General features: G+C 40.0%; 1 protein-coding gene across 1 annotated transcript in view; it reads left to right on the forward strand.

Moving 5' to 3' along the window:
• samd10b (sterile alpha motif domain containing 10b) overlaps positions 1–26680 on the forward strand; it is a 48863-nt gene that overhangs the window by 18762 nt on the left and 3421 nt on the right. The window contains exons 3-5 of the mRNA XM_065961434.1: positions 2504–2688; positions 13586–13754; positions 19988–20128. Of these exons, the coding sequence (XP_065817506.1) occupies positions 2504–2688; positions 13586–13754; positions 19988–20128 (495 nt within the window). The remainder of the gene's footprint in view (positions 1–2503; positions 2689–13585; positions 13755–19987; positions 20129–26680) is intronic.

Consider the following 26680-nt stretch of genomic DNA (forward strand, 5'->3'; position numbering starts at 1 on the left):
TCGCTGACTGTAACTCAGAGGCATGTATCACGCTTTGTGCTTTTCACCCCTTTCTCCCTCTCGCTACTCTCCTGTCCCTCGACTGAAGGTGATAAAAGTCTCAAGCAAGGGCAGCGAGAGTTAATTCAACACCAGTTAGCGACAAATAGCACAGGGGAGATTTGGCGAGTGTCCAGGCTGATCGAATGCATGTTAAGAAAGAGAAGGACCGGTAACAGATAACCCCTGCTGCTGAATGTCAAGATTAAAATCACCCTTAAAGGCAAAACTTCATTTAAAGACATTGCGCTTTAACACAGATTCTTTGCTGAATCCCCTCATTTCACCAATATAGTGCTGTTTCTCAAAGCGGTTGCTGAAATTGACCAAGGAATGCGTACGTTTCAATGTCATTGTTATAGAGACGTCAAATGGATTCTATGGATATTTAATGGCTTTTACGGCTTCTAGAGTCCCAGCCTTATCCTTTGCCAGGATGCTAAGCCAACTGAGTCCATTTATGCCTGCAGAATGAGCTCTTTGTCTTCGTTTTATGACTTCTGGATGCATCAAGGTCTGGCCTTGTGGCAGAGAATGAGTATTTCTGTGGAACCGAGAAGTTGTGATCTTGCATATCTCCATCTTAAAAGTGATGTCGATAAAGTGTAGGGAGGTGTCTGACTCATAATTGGAAAGCTCTGTCCTTAACAGCTTGTGAAATGAAGCTGTTTCGTGCTCGATTAACGTGTCACCCCGCCTCCTCCTCTAAACTCCCCTACCTTACCACAGCCAGATCAGTTGACTGTGAGCGAGAGTGGATCCCGGGCTAATTTACAGCCCTGCTCTCCCTCTCTCTTGTCTGTGTTGCTCTTGCCGTTGCGTTTTCTCCTGTCTCTTCCTGCGAGATTGGCAGGTCTTTAGGGTCGCAAGGCGCTTAGCTTCCCGTGTTCCTTCCACCCTTCTCCTCCCCCTTCTGTCTGACTGGCAGTAATTACATCAGGGCTGGGCTGGGTTTGTCCTGACGACCCCAAAGACCTGCCAACCAGAAAGAGACATGCAGAGAGATGCGAGATCGAGAAAACACACTGCATCACAAGATACAAAACTGGCAACATATAGAAAAAGGAAAAGAGGCGTGCAGAGAGGGAAAGCTGTTTAAGAGCGTCGGAAAAAGGTTACACATCAGTGATCTCTGACAGGCCTCTCTTGTTTTTCATCCCCACCCTGTTTTTCAATCCTCCATCATGCCAGTGTGAACTCAGCATTCAGCGTTACTCACTTGAGCAAACTCCTCTGTGGAGAAAAAGTGTTTTTTCCCCTCCGCTCAACTCAACAGCAACCAGGTTTTTTTCCACAAGCAGATCTATAAGGGCCAAACAGAATCTATATTCTCTCCTTTTGGGTTTTGACTGAAGTGTCAACAATCCCCCATAAAGACAAATCATTAATAGACTAATGGATACATATATTAGAAAGATATTTTAACGGCTTAAATACAGCAGAATAAAATATTTTAAATACATTACAACAATTTAAAAAAAAATGTAATCTGTATTTTTTAACAATCTGGCCTCAAAGGAGAAGAGAGGAAAATAAAAACTTCACTGGTAGGAGATGAAATGAAGTTCTCTGTCATATTTCTGTTGTCAAGAGACTTAAAAAACAATGTTTTAAAGAAATGAATGCAACAATTTGTAGGCCTTGTTCTTCCCTTAGCTCTAAGCTGTATTTCGGTTCCTCACTCAGTAACTGCTCCTATATGCACGATGTGGAAACAGAGATTTAGGGGACAAATCAAACTAATGTTGGAATCCATTATTCAATTTGTTGATTTCACTCTGTTTATGGATTGGAGGAGCTCAGAAAAAAGTTGTTTAAACCGTAAATGTTGCAAAGTCACTGTGATCCTTTCTGTTATACCGTACCTCTTCCACCTCAGATATGAAGTCACGTGTACCTCTGTTCAGTCAATTCCTCTTATCATTCACATTACTCACACTGGATGGCTCTTAGAGAACCGTACCCTGACCCTAATTTGACAACATGTCTGTCTGGCTCTCTCACACAGCTAACTCTCAGTTCTGGGAGGAAAAAGTAAGGATGGATAGACAGAGGATGGGGAAGAAAAGAAATCAAATATTCATGATGGAGGATTTAAATAATCAAGGACTAATCTAGCAAGAGAGATACAGTTCCAGAAATCATGCGCTGCCCCTGTGAATATGCACTCAGAATAATTGGAGATCACAGTAGAGTAGCACTGCTGCCCACTATATCCCCAAAACCACCATCTGCCTGTAGCTGTATGAGAGTCGGCACAGGAAGCATGTAATCTGAAGTGAATGCAGCTTTTTAAGCTCTTGGAGGATTATCAATTATTTATACGGTGTGTCCTGTTGCTCAGTTCACGGACAACGTGTATTCAAACCCCTGAAACAAAGGCCGTAAACTGTGTGCTTATAATCTCTGTATGATTGTCTTTTTCTGTTTTTCTCTCCTCCTCTTCTCTTTTCCCTCCCAACAGCGGCGTCCAGCTTCAGTTTTTGCCGTGCCTCCCTGGAGCACACGCTGTCTGCTGAAGAGCTGAGCTACCAGCTGCCGCGTCGCGCCGGAGGCAGCAACCTGACCTGGCACGATGGCCGCGGCCAGAACACAGCACACACTCGCACCGTCAAACTCCTGCAGCAGCCTGGCACAGAGGGCATCCAGGTATAAAGATAGCGACACAAACCGAACAGAGGCACAGTGGAAGAGTGTTATCAGGGCTACATTTTGAAAATGAGTTTCCTCTCCAAACATTCAACCAAATACATTTTTTTATATTTATATTTAGATGGTACAGACTCGTGAAGACTAAACTAAACAGTGGGTTTGCATACAATAAGAGAGCAAAGGGTCGAGAGAAAAAAGACAAAGCTTAGCAATGGACCTACAATAAAAGAAAACCTCTGCCAGACATCACTAGTTATGCCGTTGTGCACACTTAAAGCCTTTACTGTTGTGGTTTCTTTTAAATAGTTCAACGAACCCCATTCCTTAAATAGCTTATTGTCGGATTCAAACCTCTAAAACCATATCCCCACCATTTGTGCAATAACAATTTCATTGAGCCATTTCTGAAAGCAGGTAGGGGTGGATGATCTCCAGTCAATCAAGATGAGTTTCTTATCTGCAATCAATCCGGCTGTCAAAGCCATTTACTCTACCAATGTTTGACCTGGATCCTTTTTAGAACATTCTCAGAGTGCAAGTTGAGCGTCAGGTTCAATGATCTTTTGGAGGAACTTGGAAAACGCATCATATATCTTTGACCAGAAGTCATGCATTCTGTTTGACGTCTATCACGGAGGGAAAAAATGTAGGAAACATTTTACTCATTTTAACCAAAAGTGCAATTTCTTTATGACCTTGTGTTGTAATAGTCTATATCTTCCATTAATTAAGCATGTGTGTATTTTGGATAGCCCCTCATACCAAACTTCCTCTGAGAGATCTGTATCTAGTTCACTAGCCGATGGCTCCTTCATTGGTCAGCAGGTAAAGAGATATAGAAAAGAGAAAGCGAGTTCCTAGAGTCAGGTGGGCGAAAGAGGAGTTCATTTAATTGGTATTTTTTGGGCACAGTTTTAAATTGTTCAATATTCTCTTTGACGTAGTTTCTAATTTGGAACTCGGATTAAGTGTGAGTGTGGGAGGTCAAACATTCAGCTGCTGAAGTGAAGCAAATTCATATTTACCGTTTTGGTTTGTCAGTTTGGAATTTAAAGTCAGTTGGTATGAAGATGTTAATGTTCTAGTTTGAGACCCACATTTGGGTCTTACTTTTTACCTGTCATCTCTTTTTAGAGCCATTGAAGAAATTACTTTTTTTGTGTGGATATTTGAACCAAGTGATCATATTGGGCTCATCACCACTGACACAGCATAACTTATGTTATGTTGTAACTTAGGCTATGATTAATAACATCATCATCAACCTTTATTTAAGTTCTCGTAGAGATCATTGAGGGTGACCCTCATTTACAATGATGCAGAGAATACATACGTACAGTAAATGACAAACATAATGAGTAAAGGCTACCACAGGAAATAAAATAAATAAAAGAGCATTAAGAACAATATCATATATATATATATAATAAGATAGAAACAATTTAAAAAGCTTGAAATGGCTATAATAATTAGTCAACAATTAAAATCAAATAAAACAGTTACGGGCTGGTATTAGTCGGATAAGAGAATATTCCCAAAGTGTCCAAAAGGGATATAAGAGCTCAATCTCAGGTGATTTTGTAAAATATTCCACATGGTTTGGTTGTATGATAGTGAAAGCTGCATCACAGATTAAACTTTTTGCAAATAGCTAAGCACAGAAAACATTATTTCCCTCAGTGGGGAACTCTGCTCTTATTAAAGATGGTCCAGTGTGAATTAACAAGCATCTCGTAAAAGTTCTGTATTTTTAATAGCAGTGTCTCCAGCTAATGTTGCAATGAAGCTCTATGGACCTTAATGGAAAAAATCTATATGTACACTGGGTCAGATATTATGTTAACATCAGTGAGACCAGACAGAACATGATTGTGTCATCCTCTGTGCTGCATCTCGAGCTGTCAAACATCAGTCACATCAGGGAGGCTAATTGTTTTTTCTTGTCCATGACGTTGGCTCGCCTCACTTAAGTCTGTAGTAGATAACCAACAGGGAGGGGTTATGTAATGGAGTAGTGGTACAGGAGCTGTTACCTCACTACTTGTGATGTAACAGTGCTTGTACATAAGGGCAACTACTGAACAGAATATAGACTCTTGAAAATATAGGATATGTTGTAAAAATCCTAAAATCTCATTTACTTCCAAGAAGAATGTTAATCTCCAAAATTCAGCAACACAGCCTTAACAGAACTGACTGGTAATTTAACTGAATTTGCACAGCTTTAGAATGTAAGCACAACAGTCAGAGCTTCATTTACTTCCACACATCGCTCTCGTGCAAAAAATGTGTATCCCATCTGTACAGCACCAGAGAGAGGCTAAAGAAAAAAGACAATCATCTATTTTAAGGCATTTCGCCTGTGTTCGACCTAAAAGCATGTGACACAACAACCTACTCTCAACATGAAACAGAGCAGAGAGCTGAGTGGAGGTCATTTGTTTAGTCTCCCCTCGGCCTGTTTAAAAGTTTTCTACAGTAATGCTGTAAGATGTACATGTGCACTGTAAGAATATTCAATAATTCATACAAGAGCGCCCCCTCAGCTATAAAAGCTATAAAAGGCTTAATAAAAGACGAGTGGGAAGCTGTTTCCATGTGATTACACAGAGACTGGATAATTAAACCTCCGCTATACCATGAGAAGTAGGGCTTATCATTTCCTTGTGGCAACAAGCCTCTTAATGCATTATTCAACAACTGGGAGAGCAGTCCAGCTCTCCCTGTGATGTGTGTGTGTGTTTGCCTGCGCATTCACTAAAATTTGACAATGTCTTTTTGTGCAGCTGTATTTTCCGGAATGTGTGGGTATGGATGTGCATGTGTGGCTCTGCAGGTTTTGTAGACTGATGTTTGTGTGTCCAGTTCTTTCAGGAGTGATGATTAGATTATTCTCCATTACACTGGCTGTGCACACATCAGCTATAATGAGGTAGTCAGTTAAGTGAAACACAGCTCAGCTTCTGTATATAAGGGGGGAGGAAGCAGTCCGACGCAAACACATACTGTTAATGCAGACCAGACAGATAGGATTGTTATTCATGCATGTGCAAACATGGCTGTCATTGCCCAGAAGCTCTAAACATGTTCTTGCAGTATAGTTAGCTACACATAAAGGGACAAGCACGTACACACTACCAGTTCAGTTAATGCAAAAATGCATTACTTTTTAAGTCAGAATGATACAATTACACTTGTTTTAGATGAATCAAGATATAAAAAAAATCAGGTAGGCTGTAAAATATTGTCTATTCCCTTATTAGAGCCCCTAACATACGTAATGTATACAGTTTAAATGATGCCACCCCTTACCAACAGTTTACTATCTGTTAGTAGGACGTTTCAAAAAGAATGACTCATTGTGTAGCCGGCGTAACCTGGGTGCCATCCTTGAATTGGCTGTTGTTTGGGCAGCCAGATGGGTTGGGTTTGTGAGTGACTTACTTTTGCTGACTGACACATAGTTTATGGGTGAGTCTTAGAGAAGTTAGGAGTTAGAGAATAGGTCAAATAACAGTCTCACAATTTTACAAATAACAGCAGCCACTGTGCTTTCTTTCCCTATATCAAAACCAAGCCTGTAACAGGAATTAAGGCCCCTTATTTTCTAATTTGTCATGCTGGGTGGGCGAATGAGAAAAAACAGTCTGCGGTTATTTTCCCTTCTCATTACAGAATACAGCAGCTGACCTATTCAGCTTACATCAATACAAAGCGGTGAACAAAAGAAGGGAAAGCAGACAAACACACTATGCAAGGCATTCAAACTTTGACCACTCTTTGTAAGAAATGTGAAAAGGTCTACTTTAGTTTTTAAAGGTGGCTGCCTCCAGTCGAGCTCAGTATTTTAGCGATCGTTTGAATCTGAATCTATAATCTCCCTTTGGTTTTTTGTGGGTGGGATTGTCGCGCTGGCCTGCTTTGGTTTGACAATCGAACAAAGTCATTTAACAAGAGCAAAATGCATCCTCTACATTTTGCATTCTGATAAGCTGCAAAATTTCCTGTCTCTCACTCTGTTGTGTCATTGACGCCACTGACTATCACCTGTACAGCCCCGCGACCACCCTAGCATCCACCTGCAGGCTCCAGTCAGGGGGTTTATGTAACGCCAAATATATGCAAGTAAAACCAATCTGCAATAAGTGATTTGGTCCGAGCCCAGAGGCCAAACACAAAAAATTTTCTGCTGCTGCAATAAACATTTCAGACGCGAGTTGTCTGCCTGAACTGTGTCTATAATTACAGCCACACAAAAAGAGGAATATTGCTGTACACTCTCAGTCTGATTCATTTAAATCTTCTTCAGCCGAAATGGAAAAGGGAAATTATTTTGATTCATTGATTTGTAATTTGGCCAGCGTGGGCAGGGGAGCAGCTGTCACCGCTTAATAAAACCATCACCTAACAGATGACAGCATGTTTTTTTATACATAAAACCTTGTATTTCAGGTGACACATGACCTCTTGGCATGCTAATAGTGATTATCTTTTTACCTTGACTTACAAAACTTAAGCAAGATCATATGAATCACTTTTGTAACCTTAAATCGTATCCTGCTTATAGGAGCAGCACAGAAGAAAATGCTCATAAGCGTTGTTTTATCAGGCGAAGACAAATTATGTAATCTGTTGCTCCTACTATGCTGATGTTGTGATGATGCAATGGAGAGGAAAGGTTTAGGGAAAAAAAGTGGCAGAGACAGAGAAAAATGAAAGAGCTACAGGGCAGTGAGGCGGAAATGCTTTAGCCTGTATCGTCCTTGTCCTGCCCCTCAGTGATGCGTTGCTCCATCCGAGACACATGTTTGACTCATGCTAAATAGAGAGCTTTGTGAAAATCCCATCTGGCCCTTTGTCCTCCCACGGAGAGCCGGCTCATATTCACACGAGTGTAAGACATTTACAATCTGAGTCCTGAGGACAACCAAAGGCAGAGTTGTAAAAAAAAAGAGAGGCTGACAGTTCACACGCTCACACACACTCTCTTTCACAGGCACAGTCAAGTATACACATGCAGAAAAAAGCTCACACAAACATATTCACAAACACATTCAAGCTAAACAGAGCAGTGGGAGACACAAGGGTGCTAAATGATGCAACAGACGCTGCCAGGGACGGGGGGGGAGGATTCAGTGTTACCAATGGAGAGGGATAAGGAAAGGTTGAACTGAGAGCTATGACAGATCATATATCCGGATCTGTCAGGGTCTTTTGGATTTCCGAAAAAATGATTGACGATCTGATTGCGTGATGACAGCAAAGCAATAGATAGATCTGTGCAGGAGATGCGGAGATAGACGGAGAGAGCTGTTAGGTCAGACAGCAGAGAATACAAAGAAGATAGACGAGGAGAGTTTAGCATCCTGTGGAGAGAATGAAGTGACAGCCGGGTAAGATGTAGAGCGGATATGAACAGGCAGGTGTTGGTTGCAGTACATGGTTTGCAGATCATAAAACAAAGATCATATTTTTCAAACACTCACACACACATGGACAATACATGCTAATTGGTGCATAGCATCATTGATCAATCTCAGGGAGGACGAGGACGTGCAGATACAGCGGCAGGCATTGAAGAGAACTGTTATCAGACAGAGAGAGTACGTTTTTAGTATTGCCCACGCTCCTTTGACTTTTGGCTAATCCCAGATTTATCTACGCTAAGAGGCAGGGTATGTACACACACAAGGACACACATAGAGGAACACGGGCACTTTAGTTGACAAAAAAAGTGCACAGGAGTCCGGGAAAGAAGAAAGATCGAACGGAGTAACAAGAAAAAAAGCGAGGACAGGGAGGAGTGGGGGTTGTCAGGCAGGGAGAGAATAAAATTTATGAGGAGCTAGTAGAGAGGGGTTAGAGACATGATGAACAAAGCAAGCACAGAAGGACAAATGAGCGGATCAAGGAAACAAACAGAATGATCAATAGAGACAGAGGTGCAGCAAAGACAATCCCAGTGTGTGGAGTGGGTTGGTGGGAGAGATGAGGGGGAAGCAGGACGAAAGAGACAGATTATTATTAAATAAGTGAAATTAAAATAAAAAAGTAAAAATTAAAGTAATGAATGTGTTTATTTTAATGTATTAAATGTATTTAGTTCAATTTAAGGATAAAGCAATATGAATTAAAGGAACAAGTCAACATTTTGGGGTAATAAGAGCGGAAAGACAGTAGCCCATTAGCTTTTAGCTTAGCATAAACAGCATGAAAAAATTAGACTTGATTAATTCATCAGGCTTTTTGCCTTTATTTGACATTACAGTGGATAGAATAGGATATCTGAGTGAGAGTGGGGAATGACATTTGAGAAATCAGCCACAGGTCGGACTTGAAACCGAGCCGCCCGCTTGAAGGACCATAGCCTGCCTCTGAACATGGGGCCCGACATCGGTGTTCCAATTATCAGACACTTGAAAATCACCGATTAACATGTTGGTCTTGATCAAATAGTAAACAAGATACTCTTACATGGGGCGTGTAGGCTTATTGTGTAACCTTCTGCAGAGCGAGAGCAGCTTTTCCCCTCTGTGTCAAGTCTGTTTGCTAAGCTACAAAAACAGAAAGCAGAGAACGCAGGAAAGAACTTATGTAATTATAGACAGAATAGGACAAAATGTTCCTTTTGTCATCACATTTAAAAAGTCACTGATTAACATTATGTTCCTTTTAAGACAAATACGAATTGTTAATTTGTTTGTCTTTTAACTTAATTGCCTTGTGACAGAGCCAGGCTAGCTGTCACCTGTGTTTATGCTAAGCTAAACTAACCAACTCCTGACTATGGCTCCTTTTTTTTCTGTACAGACATAATTCTGGTGTCAGCCCTTTGGAGAAACCTTCAGCAAGACAGCACATATTTCCCTGAAATAAAGAAGGTTCATGGGAAGAAACATTAACAATTTAAATGTTAAATCCAGGTTATAGAAGGATTAGGGCTAAATGCTCCTCACCATGGCATGCTTACTGTGCCAGCTATTTTAGCGCTGACTACGACACATCACCACATATCTTCTACTTTCCCTTCTATCTCTCCCCCCTTTCTATCCTCAACCTCTCATTAGACTTCCGCTCTATATACAGCCTCCACTTTGCCAATGCCTAGCCTCCCCTCTAGCCCCATCTCTTCCCCCTCGTCTCCTGTACCTAATAAATGAGGGTGCTCCTCCCGCTGGACAGAAGTAGGTCTCGGGAGGAGTCGGGGAGGCAGCGAAGGGTGAACGGGGACGACAGAGAGCTGGCCAGAGGAGATACAGTCTGATAGATGGCTGAAGAACAGGGCGAGAGGAGGGAGCGAGGGAAGAGGGAAAAAAAAAGGAGGGATGATGAGGAACTATCACTCCATTTCCTTTATGTCTGGCTTCTTGATGATGAAGACCATTACTCACTCAATGGCTACAACACTCCTACGCACACTGTCTTTGCACACTATCTAGATCAAGCGAGAAATCAAGCCTTCATGACAGGCTCTGCAGATTTGTGTGTCATCCCATCACCAATCAATGATTAATCAAGTACGTTTTTACATATGTGGTGGTTTTTACATGTGAAAGAGGATTCTTGTGTCAAAAAACTTGCACAGTCTCTGCTCTGAAATGAGCTCTTTATGTTTTGCATTTAAAGTAAGTGCAGTTTTGTTTAAAGGCACAAATAAAAAGCACTGACAAATCAAACCTACTTTGAAACGATACCCTTACCCCCCATCGCTAACACCTCAACTTCTGTCCGAGGGACTCTTTCCATTGAAATTAATTTGATAAATTAAGGTAATATTTTTTAAATTCCAAATATGATGCTACATCTCGCATCAAAGTAGTTTAGCTTAGCATTAAGACGGGGGGGGGGACAGGAAACCGCTTTAGCACACAAGTCTTAAAGCTAAGCTTGGCTAATTGCCTGGTTGTTGCAGCGTGATATATTTTGTACAAACATAGAAGTCGTTATCAATATTTAATCAAGTTTGCAGCCAAGCAATTAAACATATTGATCAAGAGCACACAAACTTGATCAAGGCAATTATACTTTTCTTGTTAAATTAGCCTCATGATTGATTTGGCATTTGCCACCCCCACTCACTAATATTTCCTGAACGATGTCAGATGGGTTTTGTAGATGTGGAAGACGTTAAATCTACAGGATTTAAACTTTATTGTGGATTAGGAAACATTTTTACCCTCTGTTGACCACCCTCAATCATCTCAGAAGAGTGCATTTCCACATCTCTTCCAGCTCAATAGCAATTAATGGAAGGGGGCAAGCAGTAAATTTGGGTTATTAAAATGGCTTCAGCGCTCCATTGAGTCAGGTTAGAAGTATGTGTGTAATTAGGAAAGGAGCGAACACACTGGAGCGGTGAGAGTGAGTTGTTTTCAATTAAGGCCTACAAAGCAGAACACACTCAAAGCCGGTACATCAGCCAGGACTCGATAGGGCTGATTGACGCTTAAATTGACAGGAGGAGATCTTATTACAGCAGAAAGCAAGAAAGATGTAAACAGGAATTAACCTACATCTTTCACCAATTCAGTTATTGAGGTGTTCTGGGAGCACGTCTTTGTGTCATTAACAAGAAAAGCAGCCGTGAGAAACCTGGATATTAAACTTCTAGATTGTTTGCGAGTTGTGTTTGTGTGTTTGACATTTCAGCATACATAATCCCATTAAATGCAGTCAGTTATGGAGTGAAACGTTTGGCAGCAGCTCTGTGTGTTTGCTGTTGAAAATCAGCCAAAGCCTTTGTTGTGGAGTTGGCTCAGTCAGAGCATGAATGAATGGATTAGATATGAGAGTATGGTCCACAAGAGAGAAAGAGAAAGCTGAAGGGACAAGGAGTGGTTGTGTTCTCTGCCCATATGAACAGCGTCTGACTTTAATAATGTCCATATTAATTCCCCACACATGGCTGTGACAAACAAAGAAGAGGCAGCTGTCTGACAGTGAAAAGGGCCAGAGCGAGGTGTCTGAAGAGGAACAAAGAGAGAAATTGAGTATGAGAGGAATAAAGATGTGCTCTCATAGTTGAAAAATACAGCTGACAGCTCACACTAATGTGGGGTTGACTGCATAATGAAGGTACCGCTGCCGTGAAGAATTTCTTCCAGAAAAAGACCACAGCAGCCATACAACACGACCAATGCTGTGTATGGAATGTAATTACTGTATCAAGTGAAGATATGGACATATAGAGGGGCTGAGGTGTTAAACACTGTACAGAATTTGAAAAATGTAAGGTGTGAAACGCAGTGGAAATAATATTCGTCTCTCTAAATTAGGGCTGAGAGGTAATAACAGGCTGTTCATATTTAATGAAAAGTTCAGCATCTGTTTTCTTCTCTATGCCTGCAAGCTTTCACCTTATGTTCGTTGTAAATTTAGTCTACATTTGTGCTCATTATGTGAATTTAATTTGTTTCCCACTTTGAAACCTCTTCAAATTTGTGGATGGTTAAAAGCAATGTACATGTCTGACCTGTGAATTAGAGATAAGACCACTGTTGCAGATCACTGTAAAGACCTTTAATGAACTGATTTCCTTTTAAGGACTTCCTCTGCACGTTTTCTCTGTCTCTGCATGTGTAATTCCCCAGACTACCAGAAGGGATTTGGTTGCAGACTATGGCATTAGAACGCATCATCCAGGCTAATTTGACTTTAATGAGAAAATTCAGCATGAGGCGTTTAAGCAGGCTGCGGCAATTATGAGGTTATTATCCGAGAAAACAACAAAACAATCCAAAAGCATATGCTTGTTAAGGCATAGCTATTGTTTTGTGACTGCATATTACATCAGATCCTGATGGGAAATACTTTTGGGGCATTGTCTACCATCAATGTATTCATGTACGTGGGACAGGGGGACTGTGGCGCTTTAAGTGGAATGGAGCCATGCTAGTGCGGTCCATATTTAATGTACATTTAAAAAACAAGTTCCCAGTGGGGCAATATGGTTGTTTTACTGTTGACATCACCTGAAATTGACTTAAAAATTAGACTGTTATTGGGCTTTCACACTTGCAAAAAACTCCTGATATTTCCTGGAAACTTCTTTTTACTTCCGTTGGATATTAGTAGTCTTCTTCTACGGCTTCTTTGTCCCCACTATCAGCGTATCATACCTATTATACCTTCTTTGGCAAATGAACTTCCTTTCACTTACCTTTTCATTCTTGTCAGTAGCACACCACAATGAGGAGTCATGACGGTCAGATGTAGTGAGTCAAATTGTCAGGGAAAGCTGTTCAGAGCACCAGTTTTTTAAATTAAAAATAGCTATATTTGACACCAGCCATTCAAAAATTGTATCACACAAGGCAGGACGACGATATACTGTATTGCTGTATCAACGTTTTGTCCTACCCCTAATAATTATTGACAGGCTAAAATTAGGATACAGATAAGAACAATACAGACCAAAGATAGCTACTACAATTCTTTAAATGTCCTGGTGTTTAAAAAAATATGGGGCAAGACAGCTGAGATAAGCATGACTGAACATTTCAGCTTTGAAACTGAAGTTAATGCGTGTCAGAGCTGACGAATGGTACATTTTATCTTACTATTTAACACATTTTAATCTGGTTATAAATTAGCCAATGTGACGTTGTAGAGCGCGATACATAAAATGAATTGCCATTCTGATGTGGCCACTGGAATAGAGCCGCCGGCTAGTGGAAGAGAGACAGTTTGAGATTTAGAGGTGGGGTCTATTTGCATATTTATAGATCCATGCATTCTAAATGAAAGCAAAGAAATAGAACATTCTAAATAACTCATTTTGATGAACAGAGGTGAGCTTTTAAGGGGTTTAATCGATGCCTGGAGGGAGAGCTCTAATAGGAAGTTTATTGATTTGTTTTGTGTGTGTGTGTGTGTGTGTGTGTGTGTGTTTCAGTTGCGTCCAGGCGAGGCCTTCACTGTGTATCACACCAGTCCTACTCTGTCCAGCCTGTCCAAACCCGTGGTGCTGTGGACTCAGCAGGATGTCTGCAAGTGGCTTAAGAAACACTGTCCTCACAACTACCTGACCTACGTAGAGGCCTTCTCCCATCACGCCATCACAGGTAAGATATATAGCACGCGGAGATGCACGCACACAAAGACATTATGTTATCTGAAAGCTCACACAATAAATAATGCACCATTCATATAAAGAGCCTATAAAAAGTGATCTTGTAGATGTCGTTGCTTTACTGTGATCTCCTCAGACCTCGGCCTTTGACCTTTTCTCCTTAATAATTAGCACAGCACTGAAGCGTCTTTGACATTGCAAACCAAAGCCATAAAAGGCTTACCAAATGTCACACAAGTTTTATTTTTAGGTTCGTGGTTCCACGGCTTAGCCTTTTCAACTGGAAACAGGTTTACACCCAAATCTCTGCAAAGGAGATTTAAAAGGCATTCATGTGAGGTAACAGAAGTAGTGCAGCCTATTTTTGGAGAAGAAAGGAAAAGCTGCAGAAAAGAAGGGGTGTTACCGTGTTTCGACACATTCACACACTTTTAGTTGTTTGAAAGCCCAGCCTGATGCATGCTCTTGCATATACACAAATAAACCACTACACTGATGGGCAGACCCACATGAACCAGACAGAAGAGGGGATTCTGTTTTATCTTCTCTAAGAGATCAGACTTCTGTGCTGTAGGGTCAGCCTCCACTCTCTTACATACACAGACACAGCCAGTCACATGCATACACAGTGGTTTCAGGGTTAACAATGCGGCCGCCCTCATAGCTACAGAAGCTCTGATCTGATCATTTGTATTTATGTATTCTCAAACAATCAGAGGGAAGAGGGACAGAGGCTTAGATCCTATTTTCCTTATGTATTCACTTGCTGATGACCAGCTGGATTCCATGTTGCCAACGTTATTAGCATCTGTCTTTTCTTGTGCAAATGTTGTTTGAATATGATTCTTTGTTGTTGATGCATATGGTCACAATCAAAGATCTGCATCAATAAATGTTCTACTCACAAAGTCCCTACACAAAAGGATGCTGGGTCTCAGAAAAGGATTCAGTGTCTGCATCATCTTGGCTCAGTGACCCAGAAGTAATTGTCTCTCTCTCAGTGAGAGCACCATTACAGTCGAACGGGCTGCCTGGGGAGATCAGTGCAGCGTCCTCAGTGTCTCTTCTTTTTACATTTGTATTTGTATGTTTATTTTTATTTTATCATGACTGTTTTTATTGCTTTGTAGTAGACATGACAAAGATTCATTTCAGTGCAGGCCATATGCTGGAAACAGACTGTCAGACTGATTATAATTCTGCCAGTGACACAGGCATGTATGTAGATCTTGTGATGACTCGAATCTCCACTTTTTTTTTTTTTTATTACTTCTCCAATATCAATCATTAAAAAAAATATATTTATTTAGTGCAAAAATCACAACAAAAGTATAATCACTAAAAATCACAACAAGCTTGAGAACCAACTCGTAATACATTTTGATGAATTGGTCCACTATCGAAGCTTTATTTTCAAGGTTGTCCTTTTGAAAGGGAGCCTTTACCTTCCTTCTACTTCCATAGCTTCTCTCGTTTTAAGTGTCATTATTGTCCTAGACTAGGCAGAAGTGCATCCTGTTTGCCCACAGACATTGTTAATAAGCAATTTATTTTGAAGCCAAATTGAGAGAAGCGATCTCTATTGAGACGCCTTTGGTTTTTGTGTCTCTTCTTCTCCCTCTTTTAGCACTACTTTCCCTATCTGCGGGCAATTATTAGGAGCTGTATTAAGTCTGTCTGGGGGGAATTGATTTGAGCTTCATTCATCTGCTTTCTCTCATTTGTACACAGAAACACACATGCACAGAAACACAAGCACAGACCAAGGGCACTGGTCTTTGTAGGACGTTCTGGTAGTATTTCTGACGGCAAGCCCACAAGAGACAGCAGAGGGGGAGAAAAACGTGTGCACATTGGGGAAAAGAAGATTATGATTGTTCTATCCCCAGGATATTTGTGCTCGCAGATTAATAGATTGTTCCACTATGTGCGCTACAAATCCTGAGCACCTTGACACTTGAAAGATGTCAATAATGTGCATTTAAACCACTTGTACACCATAATGAAAGCTAACTTGTTTGTCATGGTTTTGTCTCTCAGGGAGATGAGTCTGAGTAAGGGTAGCTTTTGTCTGTATTGTTCTAGCCCATCTGGTTGTAAAGAAAGGACTAGCTGACAGGTTTGTTCTCATTTGGCTCCATTGAGGGTAACACATTATATCTCAAAGAGTTGGAATATGGAAGAAATCTCGTAATTACTACTTCCATATATAATGTTCAATATTCGGTCCAAGGCCTATAAAGTATCAGTCCCTTAAGTCAACAAAGCTTTGTGAGCAAAAAAAGGTTTCCGTGACAGTCTTGTAGAAAGAGGTTACAGGACAAAATATGACGAGTGTCGCCATGATAAAAAGTCAGTACCACTCTAAAATATTGCAGTTAACTTTTCTGTACATTCAATACATTTCTCCAACCTGTATCTCAAGTTGAAATCATTTATCAGCTTACCTCTCGAGGATATATATGCACAGCTGCACTTGCAACACTAAAGAAGAAATAAAGACTGGAATGGATCGAAGATGTAGTTTGCTTTGTGAGAGTGCATCGATCAGTGGAACAGTCGAGTGGGCAATATATTTAAAAACATGGGAAGAATTTTAAGATCTTGTGCCACCAATGCTCGGCGGAAAAATGAATCCAGTAGTGATACAGTATATGAATCTGTTAAAGGGCAAGTATACAACAACAGCAGAAAGATATTGATCGGATGGTTGACAAACTTTTCTCCCAGTTAAAACTAGAGAATATCTGTTTTTGAAATAACAGGATGCAACAATCTTAATAACTTCCTGAAGACAAACCCCATTTCACCCAGCGATTTGCCAAATTTGACGAGGTTAGAAAGTTTGCACGCCTTAAATTTCTCCCTTGAGCCCTCTTTCGCATTTATTACAAAATCATTTTCAGGTCAATTTTCATGTGTACAACAACAGTACAAGGCTCTGTGTCCTTGTTCTTCATAGATTATCACATCCCCACTTCCCAATGACTGTGTCTTAATTCGTTAGCATCCTTAGCATCCAAGGCCGCGCCTTTGTAGCCTTGGTAGGACTGTTCAAAATGAAATGAGACGGTCTGGTCTACAAAGGAATCCCTGTTTACCTCACCAGTTGTCCATGCCCTTACTTACTTAACAGCTGCACTGAAACTAGCTGACATTGCTATTGTCATGTTTTGTCAGCTTAACTTATTATTTCAGAGATAATTTAAAGTTTCAAGGCCCCTTTTGCATTTTTCACCTTTACTAATGGTAGCCATTCCATTGAGTTAAAACCAGTTACTTACATTTAAAAGTCTGCCACCTCATAGACCGCCAGCTCGTTTGAACAGGTGTCAAATAAATCCCGGGATATGGTGGCCCACGAGGGATGTACCAGATGGATCCCGTTTGCGGGGGAAAGGAGGATGCATTCGTCGGCCACTTTTGAAGGACTCTTTGAAAAAGACAGCCTTCATGCGCCGCTTTGACATTATTGATCTCCAAGCAGCGGTTGCAGCCATTAAATTGGGACAGAGCTACAGTCTTGATTACCCCACTTTTCCCAACAATACACCTGTTTCCTGTTACAATCAACTGAGCAATTAACTGACATTCTCCACCCTACCTGCTCACTTGTGTCCTTCTTCACTAGTTTCATACCTGATACACCAAACCACTTCCTCCATAGGGTACTTGTTGCCCTGAGCTCTCTGTCATATGGATTTGTGTTTTTCTTTGGACATTCTGTGTTTTGGACCTAATCTACTCGTCTGTTTCATTGTTGCCATTGCTCCTGTATTTCTTCTAGTACTAGTATTAGCCCAGTCTCGAGTCCACTGAGGGTCAACTCAGACAGACCTATATCTCTCACACTATCACACAGACAGATTTTTTTCTCCACCATGCAGGTAGTTTAATAAAATATGACTACCGACTTTCTGGTATATTTATATTTCATGTGCTTTGAAAAGGGACAACTGATCCTACCTCCGTATGTATCTTGCCTTTCCATATTTTGTGCTCTTGAGTTTCCAATCTATTTCCTTTCTCATGTTCTTTTCTGACAGATATGCTTATTTGCCGATTTGGATAAATGAACAAACTAAACTCCTCAAATAATGTTTGGAAACATTATTTTGGTCAATTATTTCGCCCCTTTTATTATACTAATTGGTGTTGTATTTTATATCACCTTTACAACGAGGTATAACTTGTAAGGATCGTGCATTCGTGGAATATGCAACACAGCTAAACGTGTCGGTAGCGCCCCCAAAATGTGCCAAAATCCCCTGCAATGTTCTTCTGTTGGTATTCACTCCTGTTTTGAGTTGCTTGGTGGAATGGATGATTGCACTCTACCACAGTAATACGTTTTTTACACTTTATTCATTTTACACTGTCTGGGACCTCAGTAGCGTGTGGACGATCCATACACAGCCACAACAGCTTGGCACCTCCTCCTCATGCTGGTCACCAGCCTGATCACATTTCGGAATGGGATGGCATCCCATTCCTCAACCAGGAGTTGTTGAAGGTCAACCAGCGTGGTTGTGTTTGTCACTCTGGCATGAACAGCATGCCCAAGATGATCCCACAAGTGCTGTCAATTAGGTGCCAATCAGGTGCCAGACATACACCCGTAACTGGCACACACCTGGCAGCACTTGAAGCTCAAAACAGGAGTGAATACCAACAGAAGAACATTGCAGGGAATCTAGGCACATTTTGTGAGGGCACTACCCACACGTTTAGCTGTGTTGCACATTCCATGAATGCACGATCCTTACAAGTTATACCTTGTTGTAAAGGTGACTAATCAGGCTTTCCAACGATATAACATACAACACCAATTAGTATTATTAAAAAGGCGAAATAAGTTTTTTTTGAGGAATTTATTTCAATATGTGTGTCCTGATATCTCTCAATAGAAAACACTGAGGACTAAAACACTGGTTTCTATGTGTATATGAGGAACATACTGGTAATAAATGTGGATTTTTTTCTCTGCAGTACATTCTATAATGGGCATATTACCTCAAGAAATACAGAGAAGAGATGGAGATACAGAGGATGTACCTTTGTCCGTAGGAAGGAAACAGTAATGAATAGAATGATATGGAGAGTGAGCTGCATGAGTAATGAGTCTAATTATGATTTGGGCATTGCACAGAGCTACTGCAGAAATGATGGATTCCTCTGCTGTCTGTACCGGTGAAGGACATTAGTCCCCTACCACTATGCTTTGTGTGTTGACAGTAATCTCAACACATGCATGTCTTCAGTTGTTCATCTTAACTTTTTTGATTGTGTGAATGCGACCGGGTTTTAAAGCTGTTTACTGTGGAGAATGGTATGTTAAATGTGTGTGTCTCTGGGGATAATTGCTGAAGTCTGTAGTAAAACTCAGTCACAGAAAAACAGCCAGCCTAAGCCATACTCCCCCTGCCCGCCTCTTTACTGCTGCTAAATGAAAAGGTCGCACTCATCACCAGGAAATACACACTCCTCACCCATGGAAATGAGACAGTGAATATAGCATAAAATGCACTAAACAGCATAAACACAAATTGGTTCTCTCTTGGTATTGGAGGACACCCACACCTGTAAAGAAGGGTTTCACACAGCCCTTACTAAAAGAAGCAAAGTGAAGTGTTTGTGCAGTGATTGGAAGTTATTTTCAATTCCAAACCCATTTCTAAAAGAATTGGAACGCAAAACATTGAACCTGATACTGGATTTGAAGTTGTACAAAGACAACATATCAAATGTTAAAACTGATGATTTTAATTGTTTCAGTAAATGTTATTTCCATTTTATTATAATGCCACCAACACATTCCAAAGGGATGGGGCAGTAGCAACAGAAGACCTGAAAAGATGTGAAATGCTGAAGGAAAACACCTGGTGGAACATCTTACAATAAATTAGGTTAAGTGGCAACTGGTAGGAGTGGGTATTAAAAAAAAGAGATCCTTGAAAGGCTGAGTCTTCCTGGCGTACATATATGGAGATAGGGGTAAATGTAATCTTGTGTCCTGTTTATGGTGATAGTGAACATAATTTCTTTTTATGGTTTTGAAACATTTACAGTGGGCTGTTAAGGAAATTGTACTTTTCAGCAAAACATTTTTAATATGTGGTTGACTGAATTTAATAGCAAAGCTCAGTTGATAACAGTATTCTGTAAATATGTCTGTCTTTCCAAATTAGTGAAGAAACTTAATTCCTATTGCCCTCCCCTTGGCAGGACGGGCGTTGCTGCGTTTGAATGGGGAGAAGCTCGAGAGGATGGGAATCATCCAGGAGACGCTGAGGCAGGAGGTCCTCCAACAAGTCCTCCAGCTACAGGTCAGGGAAGAGGTCCGCAACCTGCAGCTCCTTAGTAGAAGTAAGTAACCAGATGTTGGCTGCGAGGAACCATGTTTCTGTGTATTTCTGCCACTTATTGGGTTTTCGAAAAAGATAAAGAAAGTGACAAACAGACAGAGAGCAGCTGTGTTTGACTAAATTGTTTAGAAGCAGCCTGAGACCATGCAGGCTTGCTGTGACATGCGTGGCGTTGGACATCGATGTGCAATTGTTAAAAGGCTGTGTGTGGGTTTATTGACGGGAGCTCTTGATTTGCTACCCTGACTTACAATAATGGCTTCAGTAAACACTCGTATTATCCAAACATCAATAAACTGGCTCATTCAGTCACTGCTGACCTGAATGTACCAGTTTGACTCGGCTTCTTTCTTTCAAGGCTTTTTCACCTGCTGCTGTTGCCATTGCAAGTGGTTATTCTCTGTGTTCATTAACAGCTATGAGTCATCAAAGTGAAATGATGCTATAATTATTTCCTTTAGAACTGGATTGATCCCTGGAGATTGTTAAATCTTAAAGTTCTGCAGCAACATGTTCACAAAGCTGCCTGGATGAATGTTGCATAACAAGTAGAAAAAAAGTCTCTCTTCACTGTTACACACAAAAAAAGGCATATTTCAGTAAGGCATACTTTTGTTTTCTCATGATTTCAACTTAATTGTCCTTGAGGGTAAATTTGTTTTGCAGCCATGTGAAACCATAGAAAACACAAGCTGCCCGACTCGGGGAGAAGAAATAAAACAAAACAATGAGTTCTTATTTGGAGGCTATTTATATGAGAATCCAGTTATCTCACTCAGATTTCCATTTGGGCACCATAATCTTCAAGATAACGATCATTATCCAGCAGCAGCATCCAGACTGATTCCATGTTTTGAGTGATCTCTTCAGCACTTCAGGGGGACATTTTTGTTGGTTAAGTTATTTCTATGCACCCCCTTATAATTCAGTCCTCAAACAAGGTGCAAACAGGTTCTGACTATTCTCTTCATATTCATTGAGGGGCCTTGAAGAGTTGAGCCTTTTTGCAAAAAACAAAAATAATTGCATAACAATTAGAAAGTAGTCCCATCACCCTTGACATAATTGCATCTTTCTGAAAAAGAATTTTGTGTTAGCTGAGGCAGAGCTTTGAAGTTGTTTTTGCCATCACCTAATCATTATGAACTGATGGTGCAAGGGCTCTTACAATCACCAGCTCCATTCAAACAAGTAAATGAAGTGGTCTTTGCAATCTCACAAGTTCACACTCACTATCTGATCATTCATGCTGCTGATGCTCGAACTGTTTTCTTTCTGCGTTTCTCTATTCACTTCATTTTTCTTCGAGGTAAGGGCCCAACTGAAATGAAACGCCTAACTCTAATGCTCATTTTAATCTTAGTTTTTGTCCACCAAATGACATGAAAAGGTTTTTGCAAGGCACGTCAGCGTTGATTGAAGTCGCAGATTTTTCTGAAAGGGATAAGGGCTGTGTGTGGAGGGAGAACGAGACAGAATGAGGTAGGGGTGATATAAAAGATAAAGGAGATCGAAATGCAACCCTGTGGTCTATACAGAGTCATTCTGAAAAATGTGTTCTCGTCATTTGACAGTTAACCATGAATACTTTACATCTAGTAAATCATTTATTTAACTGCTTAAGAGAGAACAAGACTCTAGGCATTACTAACCAAACCACACTCCCTTTGAATATCTCTGCTTTAAATGATCTGCAGTTATGGCATTTCAACTTTTGTAGAAGTTTCACATGTAAGCAACAGGAATTATAACATTTAATAAAAAGGGATTTAAAAAAATGCCATCATGGAGCGCTGGATAGCGTAGAAGTTATGTCACGAGCCCCATGTATGGAGGCTATGGTCCTCATCGCAGCAGCCGCGGGTTCGAATCCAACTTCAGCCCTTCGCTGCATGTCATCCCCTTCTCTCCCCTCCCAACATTTCCTGTCTCTCTCCAGCTGTCATATCTAATGAAGACAAAAAGGCCCAAAAACAACTTTAAGAAAAAAAGGACAATTCACCATTGCATGTTTCTTCAATCAGTGGATCATCGGGGCCTGGTTGTGTAAAGGTTTAATCTGGATTACACAGTCCATGCTTTTTTGCTATCCAGGTCCAGATTATCCTGATCCACATGCCCCTTTTTTTTTTCTTTTGAAGAAAAACTGGGTTAAAGATGAAATAATCTGGATTACCAGTTCTCTCAAAAAGAAATTGTACTTTGTCCACAGGGGGGTGCTAATATCCACACAAACTGAGAGATTGTGACAGTTACTTTTAATTAAAGATTTTAATGAGTTATTAAAAGCTATTTGGTGAAATATTTGATGGTGACAATACTCTTTTTTTTCTTTCTTTTTTACCCTAATGCCAGCCTCATGTCCTGTGTCACAGTGGTGATGTATGGAGCAATTAAAGTGCGTATAGCGAAAGATATAAAGTAACAAACGTCATTGTAAAGATGTTTGGTTTGTCTGACTCAATCGAGTCACATTTTTCTCACATTTAGATTTTGTCATTAAGTCTGAATCCAGCCCTCTTCGTTGATCAGGGTATACCGTGTTTTAGGGATCAAAGTTTTTCCCAATCCTACTCATAAACTGAGTTTTTAGCTGGATTGAAACTAGATTGGATTATCTGATCGTATCCGATTATGTAAACCTTTCTTTCTTTCTTTGAACCACTCGATTTCAAGACTTGATCCAATCTTATCAGATAACTGGTGAACAACTGGGCCGAGGACACCAAACCTCATTCTGTTTATGGAGCTAATTTATTGTTTCATCTCATCATTTCAGCTCCCTTATTTTGCACACTTGGAGCAATTAGCTTTTTTTTCCCTGACACACTACATGCTTATCAGTTATGTTGCAATAATTTGAACGGACTTAAATTGAAAGATTGAGTGCAACTGAGTGGTAAGGAGGTCTAATTAAATGTCTGTCGGACACTTCTATTAATAGAGCAATGCAAATGTAATTTGCCAGTTCAGCAGGCTCTGACTTTTAAACTATGAGGGCAAGCTCATTTGGTGGCAACACCTGAGGTTCATAGGGTTGGAGGGTATTCAGGGGTAACAAAGGTAAAAAGGGGGTTGTACTGTGTCAGCACTGAAAATGTGAAGCAGGGTGATGAGGCGATAATTTGTTAGAGGAGGGTAGAGGTGGTAAAGGTCTGACAGTGGACTGGAAGGTTTTTTAGATAATGTTGTTGTATCATTATCTTCATGACATTTGACACTCAAGCAAAGTGTCTGTGGCAGCCAGTTAAGCCATGTTCCTGCACGTCAGCCTACACTTAATAAACAATATAATGAATGAGGCTTATCCCAAAGTATTGTGTATGCAAACGTTTAATCCAGACTTGCATATCTTGAAAATGTACCATGACATTTTGTACATTCATGGGCCCAGGGGGTAATGCAGACTGACTTTTTTTGTACCCTTGACTTAGAAGAACTAGTGATCTTATGAATTTGACATTTTGATTTTTGGTGAAATGTCTTAACAGTCAAATGGATTACCTTAACATTATGTAGCAATCCACGGTTGAGGATACCCCTTAAAAAACGTATAATCCCGTGACATTTTCAACTTCTTTCCCAAAGTTATTATTTTCTTCATAGGACTGACTAAACACACAAACAAAATAAAACAAACTGAATAATATAAATATCCCGAAATTCTTTAACTGATTACATTTGACTTGGAACTGTTTTTTTATGTTAGATGTATGTTGGTGATGGGTTTTTTTCAACCTAGGCTACATTGTACCACCAGCAGGTCAAATTGTTAACTTTAAGAGTGGAATAGGTTTTAATGTATTGAATAAATTGATTGATAAAGACATTCATCCACCCCACAAATTAAAGCTTCTTTATTTTCTCTGATCCTCTGACTCTTTGTCGAGCGGCTGTGGTGACAGTTTTCAGAGTTTCCAGGTAGAGTTCCTTAAAGTTTTCTTTAGGAGAGCTCTGTAGCACGTTTTACTCGGGATCTAGAATCCCATTATTTTAGAAAATAATAACCAAGGAAATATGAGAGTTATATAAATGTTGAATTTTGATTTGAAAGAGCTTTATTTGGATCTCCATGTTTCACTGATGTTTGGATTGGGAAAAGTTGTTCTTTCATGTTTGAGTTTTATAACAGATTTATTTTCATGTATTTTTTTTTTTTTACCAGTGTTTACACGTAAAGGTCAGCTTACTCATCATGACTCGTCTGCCTGTCAGAAGAATTGGACAATGGTTACATGATTCTGGAGAGAGCTGTCATTAGTATGACAAAATAAACCTGATGATGACCTCAGGGTTCTCACAAATTGTTTTTTGAGACTTAAATTATTTGACAGAAAACTGGCATTGAACATGTGGGGGCGAAGAGATGGGAATGAAAGTCAAGATATCTTGACCTCTTCTTAACCAACTTAGTTTTTATCTGACACTTGGAAGTCGTGCAACTCTATGGAAGTTCAATCCTGAATCATTGATCTGTTCTTATGAGGATTACCATATTGGCTTTAAAGATTTGTGTTGACTGTAACAGTGAGTAAGTGATACTTAATCAGACTGCTTAAGCTGTTTGCGCGATGTTGGTTCTGTCTTCGCCCTTAAATGAACGGTGATTTTATGAATTTGAAGTTGTACACAATATGAATTTAAAAGTGCATCAAACATTTCATGAATTGGCACAAACTCTTGAAGTCTGTGTGAAGCAGAATCAGAAACTGGTATCCAAAAAACACTATATATGGTGGGAAAAAGGTAGCTGTGAACATGTGAAAAAACAATGTTTGACTGAACTATACGCTCAGGCATATATTAAAAGTTTTTCATCACTTTTACTGTCTTTTTTTTTTTTTTGATAAGGGCCTAATAGGTTTGATGAAGCACTAGGGTTCCTCATGCATAGTCCAGGCCTCCTGCTCTCAAATAATATAAAATCACTGATTGTTTTGGCATCTCTGGTTTTCCCGCTGCATCCAGAGTTACTACAAGTTTCAACATTGCCTCGAGTCTGCAGTTCTGCTAGCCAGCTGTGCCTCATTAAGAAAGTGTGAGGTCATTAACGGGGTAGGCTGTTGCCTTAGGTTATAACTAACAGCTAGGTTGCATGATGAAAGCCACGAGTGGTAGTGTTTCTAATCAAACTGATGTTACGGATCTTAGAATAAGTGCTATGAAATCTGGGTGCATCTGCTGCTTAACACAGATACAGCTCACCGATATTTTTTAAAGTCTACGTTCACGACTCGTCATATTACTACTCCTCTCGTTTGTTAGTATAAGAAAAGCAAACTTTAATCACGCTTACAAATAAAATTCAGTCTGTAATCCTTATCAGTAATCACAGGAGTCTCACTCAACAGCTTCGTATGAACTCACTGAATAACATGACGTATCAGTCGTCCATATTCAGCAACAGACAGTAACAATCTGTATCCTTACGACAATACAGCGGCCGACTACGTTACTGTCTTATGTTCAAGAAAAAACAATTAAACCACAATTCAGCCTTAAAAGAAAAATTCAGTTATTCACTAGTATATTGATTTTTTTTTTTTTTTAAATCCATCTGTGGATGTCTTGTCAAAACATAAGTTATGATGTAAAGCTCATCTGTACAGACTTCACTTCACTCCAGTGGTGTCAGACTTTTCAGTCATAGCTAAACCTTTGTACAGGTTGTTCAGATCCCAGTAGCCAGTTTCGTCCTCAGAGTGGCTCGTTGAAATCCCTAGCAGGAACAGAAGTACAGTCGCTGACTGCTATCACAGCTACGTAGCCTAGCCGTTTTTTTGTATCAGCCACGAGTCCAATTGAAAACACAGTTTGTAATGTGACTATCTAAATCTGGGAATGTAACATTAATTCTTTAATTTCTAGTTTTTTAAACCAATTTTGTGAAGAAAATGTTCCTAACGTCAGACACTCTTCTCTTTCGTCCTCTTTAACTGATCATAAAGAACATCATTTTGTCCAAACCATGGCCAAATAACTTCATTGTCGTGTGAGAAGTTCCTTTATCCTTTACAGTTGTGTTATGAACAGTTGATAACAAGACTGAAACTTTTGGAATCCAACAAACTATTTCACCTTTCTACCTTTGGAGTGTTCAGCTGAGGGTTTGGAAAAAAAAAAACATGGATATTTTTCTGTGTAAGCAGTGCTTCAAACTCAGCAAACTTGCGGATGATGGTTAAAAAACAACACTTATTTAAATGTTAACGTCGCTTACAGGTTGAATTAATGCAGTTTGGAAATTCAAATCAGCGCATCAAAGCTGAATGCAAATGTTTGTACATAGACCGATCCATGCTTCAACCTTCACAGCTACTGTTTGCATTGCATCATTTCAAAGTCTGCTGTTTACGTTTCAACGTGAAAAAGTAAGACTCTTTTATTGAGTCTTCCATTTCTCATGTTTGAATCTCAGTATTTTACACTTGGTGTAAAGTGTTTCATGTATTTTCAGAAGGAAAGGCTGCATTACATCAAGCAGTCAGTGAAGGATAAGGATGATGTCTTCCACAGCCCAGAGCCACAGCTCTCTCTCAGGGTGGAGTGAACC

Source organism: Labrus bergylta, chromosome 12 (genome assembly GCF_963930695.1).
Source record: "Labrus bergylta chromosome 12, fLabBer1.1, whole genome shotgun sequence".
Taxonomy (NCBI): domain Eukaryota; kingdom Metazoa; phylum Chordata; class Actinopteri; order Labriformes; family Labridae; genus Labrus; species Labrus bergylta.